The sequence below is a fragment of the Coptis chinensis genome, chromosome 8 (assembly GCF_015680905.1).
Source record: "Coptis chinensis isolate HL-2020 chromosome 8, ASM1568090v1, whole genome shotgun sequence".
NCBI lineage: Eukaryota > Viridiplantae > Streptophyta > Magnoliopsida > Ranunculales > Ranunculaceae > Coptis > Coptis chinensis.
The window spans coordinates 37,733,733-37,743,005 of NC_141463.1; the positions used below are offsets into that span (position 1 = coordinate 37,733,733).

The window sequence follows — 9,273 nt, forward strand, 5'->3', positions numbered from 1 at the left end:
CGAGATAAAGGAGCAAAGGTCGTTTACTAAGGAGTTCCGTGATTAAAGGGCAAGATTCAAGAAGACAAAGCCTTTCTAAAGCCCGGTCAAAAGCTGAAAAGTCGACGCAGGCAGAAACAGCACACAAAGTCAGCAGAACTTCCGAAGGACATATCTTTGGACTCAGACCTCAGAATGGGGCCTACCTTATGTCAAAACGACCGGCTCGGAAAGAGCTTTCCAATGGTCTAAGCCTTGACCCAATCAGAGGAGCAGAAGTGGATGGAAAATCTGTTGAAGCCAACTGCAGTTGAAGAGGCCTTTTTGGACTGAAAGATTTGGGTTTTGGGCCTGATTCTCTGGCCCAAAACATGGCTCCAAGCCCATGCACAATTTTTGGATCTGAATGTATAAAAACAAAAGCTTAGCTCTTTGTTAATGGTAGATTTTTAGGTAGATAGTTAGACCTAGAAATAGATTAGATTAGTAGCCTCCATTAATGAATTCTAGATCTAGTTTTTCATGTAGATTAATTAAGTTTAGTTCCATTTCAATTATTGTATTAGATTAAACCTTTAAATCTTGTTCTTCATTTTGATTAGATCAATAAAGTAGTATTTTTATCAATTTCGATTTTTGTCATTTCCATTTCTAGATCTAATTTAAATTCCTGTCCTTATTTCATTTTAGTCATTAAATTAGATTTCATTATTGTTTAATTAAGTAAATTTCAATTCTTTATATCATGTTTAGTTTAAATGTAATCGAAATGATTTAGTAATGATTCTCGGCTAAACCTCCATTAGAGGGAGTTGAGAAGCCTTGATGAAAGCTTGATTCGAATATCGTAGAGAATCGCCGTAATTTCCTTTCCACTCTAGAAAGCGATTAGTTCACCATGAGAATGGGTTTAATCGTTCACATGCTAGTTATGAATTGGTAGGAATGCCATGTGTAATTAGGGATTAGGAAGAACCAATTTGTTAAGGGCAGTTCAATTCGATTACTGACGATTAGATCGTTAATAATGGATTAAGTCGAAGTTAAGGTGGAATCAATCCCCTCTAACTCCTTATCATAGAATCAACATAGCATTCCCTTAGTTGTTCTAATAGTCGACTAGTGCATCTTGTGGGTAGTTGCATCGTAGTCTAGTTGCCTTTTCATAAATCTCTCATTAGACTTTAAGTAGAGAGTACAAACACGTGAGAACACAGCATGTGGAAGGACTAGGAGTGGAACGAATCACTCTACTCCACTATATCTCATAGACTTGAGAGTAGAATCTTTGATAAATATAAACATCATAATTTAGTTTAGTTTTACTTGCATTTAGAGTTCATCGCTTTATTTCGTAGGAAAACTAGTCATTTTATCATTTATCAGAGTGCTAACTTACTCTCTTATTATTTATATAAACAAATAGGTCTACAGGAGATGCAACTTACTAAAATGACGTTGTAATTAGCTGATCGGTCTATTAAGTATCCTAAGGGTGTAGTTGAAAATATGCTTGTTAAGGTTCAAGATTTCTATTATCCTGCTGATTTTGTTATCCTCGATATAGAAGTCTCTAATGACTCTGTTCCGATCATTTTAAGGCGTCCTTTCTTGGCAACTGCCAACGCACGTATAAATTGCTGCGATGGTTCGATGTCCATGTCTTTTGGCTATCTTTCTTTTGAGGTAAATGTTTTTAAAATGATGAAATAGTTACCAGATTCGTCTATAGATAGGGAGGTTAACATGATCGAGAGCTTAGCTCAAGACTATTTTAATAACACGTTTCTAGAAACCCAAATGCATAAATTCCTTTCATTCGAAAGTTCAGATTTTGAGGATGACTCCTATGTAGAGGAATTCAACGCCCTTTTTGAGTCTACACCTATTTTAGATCCTTCTGTAGCTACATCTACCGAGTATGAAGATTTGATACCTAAACAAGTCTTCACTATTCACGATAAGGAACCACCAGAAGCCTTTATCGACATACCTCCCACCCTTGTCCTTAAACCTTTTCCTTCTGAGTTGAAGTGTATTCAACTTGATTCAGATGGTAGTCATCCAGTAATTATATCTTTTCTATTATCTACGGATGAAGAGGTACGGTTTATTAGGGTAATTACGGAACATCGTTCAGTAATTGGTTGGTCCCTAGACGACATTAACGAGATTGACCCTAATATTTGCACTCATCGTATCCATTTGAAGGATAATGCCAAGACTTCATGCGAAGCTCAGCGTCGCTTGAACCCTGCCATGAAAGAGGTGGTCAGGGAAGAAGTCTTACGGTTACTCGATGCAGGTATCATATACCTAATTTTCGATAGCGAATGGGTAAGTCCCATTCATGTAGTTCCTAAGACATTGGGGGTTACCATGGTACATAATGCTAAGGGTGAATATATTCCCATGTGTGTTCCTATGAAATGGAGAATCTATATTGATTACATACGTTTAAATGCCATGACACGAAAGGATCATTTTCCTTTACCATTTATAGATCAGATGCTCGAACGTCTAGCTGGTCACGCTTATTATTGTTTTTTAGATGGCTACTCTGTCTGTTTTCAAATTATTATCGATATTGATGACCAAGAAAAGACTACCTTCATATGTCCTTCTAGAACATATGCCTATAAATGAATGCCTTTTGGCCTTTGTAATGCTCCTGGTACCTTCGAGTAGTGTATGCTTCATATATTTAGTGACATGGTAGAGCACTTCATGGAAGTATTAATGGATGATTTTTCTATCTATGGAGACTCTTTCACTGACTGCCTATCTAAGTTTTTGACACGGTGTGTAGAGAAGAGTCTGGTCTTAACTTGGGAAAAATGTCATTTCATGGTTAAAAAAGGAATAGTGCTAGGGCATATTGTACCTAGTGAGGGCATCAAAGTAGATAAGGCCAAATTAGATAAGATAACGTCTTTACCTATACTACGGACTGTCCATGACATTATAGCATTTCTAGGCCATGCAGGTTTTTATAGGCATTTTATCAAAGATTTTTCAAAAATAGCTAGGCCTTTAACTAATCTGCTTTTAAAGGATGCCATTTTTTATTTCAATTATAACTGTAAATAGGCTTTTGAAACTTTAAAAGCCGCTTTAACATCTGTACCGATTATACAGCCTCCGATTGGTCTAAACCTTTCGAACTCATGTGTGATGCTAGTGATTATGTCGTTGGTGCTGTGTTAGGTCAAAAACTAGATAATAAGTCCACTGTTATTTATTATGCTAGTAAAACTTTAAACGATGCTCAAAGGAATTATACAACAATGAAAAAAGAATTTTTAGATGTCGTCTATGCTTTAGATAAGTTTCGTCCTTATTTGGTTGGTACTAAGACTTTAGTTTATACGGACCATGCAGCCATTAAGTACCTTCTCGTGAAGAAGGATGCTAAACAGAGATTGATCCGATGGATTCTTCTCCTATAATAGTTGACCTTAGAAATTAAGGACAAAAGAGGGGTCGAAAATGTAGTTGCCGACCACTTATCTAGACTAAAAAATGACGATGATAGTGATTCTGAGTCCATACCTGACTCTTTTCCTGATGAGCATCTTTATGCTATTTTTTCTGCACCATGGTATGCTGACATTGTAAATTATTTAGCTTCTGATATTATTCCTGATGTTTGGTCAAGAAATGAACGTAAGAAGTTCTTGGCCAGAGTTAAGCTATACTACTGGGAAGTGCCCTACCTTTTTAAGTATTGTGCACATCAGATTACTCATTGTTGTATTCCCTAGTGGGAATATAATGAGGTTCTATCGTTCTGCCATGACAAAGAGTGTGGTGGATATTTTAGTGGTATGAAAATAGCTGCTAAAATTCTTCAATGTGGGTTTTATTGGCCTACCCTTTTTAAAGATGCCCAAGTACATTGCAAGACGTGTGTTTTTTTTTGCAAGCAAATGTGAATATATTATAAAGATAAATAAAAGGTTACATATTAGAGTTTCTTACTACATAAGGAACAAAAGGAACAAAAGGGCATCTTGCTACACTCTAAGAAAATCTAAAGTATAACTGGTCCTGGTTTTCCAAACTTGTGACAAAAAGAGGTCTATCCACGCTCCATACAAAATCATCCTGGTCTAAAGTGGCTCCATGCTTTGCCGCAGCATCCGCGCTGAAGTTGGCTTCCCTCCAAGCATGTGATATCCTATAGTAGGTGAGCGCAGCAGTAGCCTTCGCCCATCTCGATTTCAGAACCCAGGGAATGTGGCCATTAGAGGAGGCAAGTGCAACTGACTGTGGCCAGGGAATGGGGCCAAACACGTGTCAAGTTTCTTGCAACTACACCTTCCACTGCCAGAGTTAGTGCTTGACACTCTGCTTCATAGTTGGTAACTATTCCCAGTCCTTGTGCAAGGACTCCAGGCAAGTGGCAATGATGATCTTTGAAGATTAACCCCACACCCCCTCGACCAGGATTACCGATAGAGCTACCATCACAATTGATCTTAACCACTCCTTCCTCTGGTGGGTGCCATTTGACTTGTTGAATTGCTTTTATTGGCTTGGGCTTGTATTCAATCCCCAGAGAGTGTAGGATTGCCAATTCCTTGACTGAGTTGAACATGTAGCTCTTGGACAGTCTGCCCGTCGTATGCATTCCTTGCCAGACCAACTTTCTTATGTAGCGATGGTTGAAGTTTGAGTCATTGTATCTCTGCACATTTCTCATCTTCCATATTGCTACTAATAGACTCAGTACTGCTGCTGTCCATAATTCCTTAATCAGTGGACTTGCCTGATTTGCCACTTTCAGAATTTCTTTCATATTGCCGTTTCCGAGAACTGATAATGCATTCATCTGGAATAAGCTTTTAATCCAATCCCAAAGAGCCTGAGAGTTTGGGCAGTACCAGAATAGATGGTCAAAGCTTTCTTCATCTTCCTTGCATCCGTTACATCGTGAAGCCAACTGGATACCTTTGCTTGTAACTTTGTCATCTGTTGGTATGATATGTTGCATAATCTTCCAAGCCATTCCAGCAATTTTGGGGTGAATGTAGCTGTTCCAGATGTTGTGGTGCAACTAGACAATATTCCCCTTTTCCCTAATAGTATCATAAGCTGAAAGGACCGTGAACTTGCCTTCCTTGTCAGGCTTCCAAATTCGGCAATCATCTCGCTCATTGCAAGGTGGGGGTAGAGAAAGAAGTGGCATGCCTAGTGTCTCAAAGAGCTGCAGAGTTACGGTAGGGAAATTCCACTGGTTGTTCCTTATCAAGTCGCTAACTCTGGTTTTGGGGATGCGCCAGTCGATGTGAGGGAGCAAGTCAGCCACTGAACTAGGTCTAGCCCAAGCATCTCGCCACAAATCCACTGCAGTACCATTGCCAATGACCCAAGAAATATGGTTTCTCATGGATTCCAAAGCCCACTTTATCCCTGCCTAAATGGAGGAACACTTGTAACAGGCAAGCCATTTGCCATTTTTCATTTTATACTTCTGTTCCATGTACTTGGACCAAGAGTTGTCCATGGTAAGCAGTTGCCATGCTAGTTTCATGAGGAACGCCAGATTTAACTCCTTGAGAGACCTAATGCGTAGCCCTCCTTCAGTCTTTGGTTTGCAAACTTTTACCCATTTGAGAGTAATGGACTTCCTCACTATGGGATTGCCTGACCATATGAAATTTTTGATGGCTTCTTCTCCTTCTTTGATGCTTTTCTGAGGCCACTTATAGATGCCCATGTTATACACGGGGATGCTACTCATAATAGATTGTGCCAAGACAACTCGACCCTGAAAGGAAAGCAGCCGTCCTGCCCATCCACTTGCTCTCCTTTTAATCCTGTCCACCAGATTCTGAATGTTGGCATGGCGGACTCTGCCCTTGAAGAGGGGAACTCCCAAATAATTTTCTGGTAGGTGGCCTTCCTTCATGTCAAACAAAGCTTCTACCTTTCTTCTCTTTGTTGTAGTCATGCTACCGAGGAGCAGCTTGCTTTTCCCTTTGTTTATTAGCTGACCAGCCGCCTTTTGATATGCCTCCAATGCGTTCCTCAAGTGCACTAGTCCTTTTAGACTTCCATTTGCAAATAATATGATATCATCCGCAAAAAGGAGGTGAGTGGGTGACGAACATTTTCCGCAAAAGCCATAGGGGTGATTCTGCCTGAGAGTTGGAGCCTTATAATGACTCTGCTTAGCGTGTCCTCGGCAAGGGCAAAGAGAATAGGGAACAGTGGGTCCCCTTGCCATAGTCCTCTCCCTACGCTAAAGAAGCCACAGGGTCCTCCATTTATCATAATAGAGATTTTGGCGCTACTGAGAACCTTCATAATCGTGTCGCAGAATGCTGAGCTGAAGCCAAATCTTTTAAGGACCAAATACAAGAATTCCCAACTAAGTGACTCAAATGCCGGGAAATGTCTAGCTTCATAACTGCATTGCCGCCTCTTCTTTTGATATGCATGTCATTGATGAGTTCGGATGCCATGGCAATGGCAGTACTACATGTTCTTCCCTTCAAGAAACCATGCTGCTCATAACAAATAATTCCCGTGGCTATGGAGGATAGCTGGTTTGCTAGAATTTTAGTAACAATCTTGAAAAGAAAGTTACTCGGAAAAGGGGCCTAAACTGGCCAATTTCCATAGCATTTTTGCACTTTGGAATAAATACTAAGAAATTTGAGTTCATGCCTTGCGGAATGATCTGACTTTGGAAGAAAGAACAGATAACTTGACACATATCAACTCTAACAATGCTCCAACATTTTTGGAAGAACATGCCCTGGAAACTATCCGGCCCCGGAGAACTGCTGGGGTCCATGTTCGTAACTGTGGTAGTGATCTCCATCCAATCAGGAATTGCCATGAGAAAAGCATTTTGAGACTCTGTAACCAACAATGGGATATGGTCCAAAAGCTCCTGATTATGCTCTACTGGTCGTACTTTAAACTTTTATTCATAAGAGTGGACAAGGTATTCCTTGATGGACTTTTGATCTTGCAGAACGTTTCCCTCAGCTGTTCTTAGTTCCTCAATGAAAGCTTTGCCCTGGCAAATTTTTGCTTTAGCTTGGAAGTATGCGGAATTTCTGTCTCCTTCAATCTCCTCCTTAATGCAAGCTCTTTGTTTCCACATGGATGCTTCTATTTGCATTAATTGATCAATGAGTTTCTCCATTTCCAGTTCCTGGAGTTGCATTTGAAGGTCCAAAGGCTCATGTTCTTGCTATTTCTGTAACTCTTGAAGATATAGATTTGCTTGTTTAAGTTTGTCTCTGTTCCCCTAATAAGTTATCTTGTGCCATTCCTTCAGAGCAATTTTAAGCCTCTTCAGTTTGCGCATCACTAGTCGAATAGGGCCATCAACCATGGGCTCTTGCCAACTCTCTCTCACCAAGTCCATGAACTGAGGGTGTTCCAGCCATATGTTTCTGAATCTGAAAGGAACGTTCCATGGTCTCAGGTTTTTAGTGCACCATCCGATGACTGGAGAGTGATCAGAGAATTTCCTCGGCAGAATTTTGCATCTCCAGTTCTGATTCTCCAAAAGCCAACTGTTATTGACCAAAGCTCTATCTAGCTTCACCAAAATCCTCTTATTCCCTATCCGCCTGTTGCACCAGGAGTACCTGAGGCCAAGAGTGGTAGTATCCCGAATGGAATTGTTATTAATGAAGTCGACAAACTCATTCCTAGCTCTCTGATTTGGATGACGACCTCCTTTTTATTCCGAACTTGTAGCAACAATATTAAAGTCCCCAATAGCCATCCAAGAGCAGTTTAGTGCACCAAAATCACCAAGCTCATCCCAAAGAGCTCTTCTTTGAATGTAAAAGCAATTGGCGTGGATAAAAGAGATGATATGCAAGTTAATTGCCACCGTGATTTGCTGTTTGGATGAAGCAACCACATTCACCGTTAACTCTTGCCTCCAAAAAATCCAGATATTTCCTGTACGAAGCGGCGTGTGATTATGAGCAAAAGCTGTACTGTAGCCATATTTTAAAAGGACCTTAGGAGTCTCTGTGGGAGCAATAAGAGGTTCAGCCAGTCCAATGAGATCGGGCTTGTACTCCTGAATTATTTCTTCTAAGTAATTGTTCGGCGAGGTTCTTCTCAAACCGCAAACATTCCAGAAGAGAATATTCATTTCTTATGTTTTGGAGATTTTCTTGCCCTTGTGGATGGATGAGAGTGGTCCTGCAACATCCATTATGGCTTATTCTTCTTCTTCGGTATCGTCTGCCATGGTTCATCACCATCATCTGATATGTTCTCCTCATCAAGCAAGTCTGCCCAATTCACCGCTCTCGAAATAAAATTGGTTTCATTCACCACATTGTTGCTTTTGTCCGCATCTGAGGTGGAGAACGAGGACTCCGCTCTTGTTGACAATGCGGTATATGATATAGAAACTCTGTTGTACAAGGCATGGTCTCCAACAGCCTCTTCATGGGTGAAGTTAGGCACTATGTTGGAGGAAGGCTCATGTGTCGGAGTTGAGGCAAAAATCTCGCCCATAGGAGGATTCAAGACCTGTAACCCAATAGCCTCTTCACGACGGAAGTTAGGCACTATATTAGGTGTAAGATCCTTATGAACTAGAGAAGCCGGAATCCCCGCAGCTAGAGATATTAGCGGTGCTGCTGCCGCTGTAGCCTTAACCCCATACTCCTCTAATGATGAAGTCGCTCTTATCGTAAGGGACGCATCCCGATAAGGCTTCGGTCGGTCCCAGTCAATGCCGTATCAGCCACCTTTGCAATCGCCCCCACAGATGCATGTTCCTCTGTTGTGCAAAACTCAACTGCCTTGTCCGTAACTAACGCCTGTGTTTTCTCTGCTGATTTTATCTGCTGGGAATTCTCTGCAATCGCACCCTCAAGTTCAAGAAAGCCCACATGCTCAAGAAGCACCCACTGCTCGCCAGAATAGACTTTATCGCCATCGCCCTTTTGTGCGCCATTGAAGAACCAAGCACAGCAACCCCCTCTGTAGACTTTACTGCTGAGATATCCACTATCACACCCTCTGAATAAGATCTTGTAGTCACACCCACTGAGGCTGGGGCATGATTCTCTGCTGGGAGATACACAACTGCCTTACCAGAAATAGCCGCTTGGGATTAATGAACAGTAGCACCCTCTACGCCCTTATGCTTAGCATCTCCCATACGGACAGCAGCCCCCTCCTAATCAGCGACAAAAAACTCATGAGCAGTAGCCTCATGTTCCACCGCATATGCAGCTCCCACCTATTCATCAGCTACATGTTGTTCGACCTCATGCTCAGCCACTAGTTCATCATCAT

At 41.1% G+C, this 9,273-nt stretch overlaps 1 protein-coding gene across 1 annotated transcript; it reads right to left on the bottom strand.

The window, feature by feature from the left end:
- Positions 1 to 4,225: 4,225 nt before the first annotated feature.
- LOC147481382 (uncharacterized) lies at positions 4,226 to 4,990 on the bottom strand. Its single transcript, XM_086578918.1, has one exon. It carries the CDS (start codon positions 4,988 to 4,990, stop codon positions 4,226 to 4,228), a length of 765 nt encoding a protein of 254 aa, XP_086435044.1.
- Between the last annotated feature and the right edge of the window lie 4,283 nt (positions 4,991 to 9,273).

What these genes read in the sequence shown, in the direction of transcription:
- LOC147481382 (XM_086578918.1), bottom strand. Translation starts at nt 4,990, where the DNA reads ATGGCTTGGAAGATTATGCAACATATCATACCAACAGATGACAAAGTT.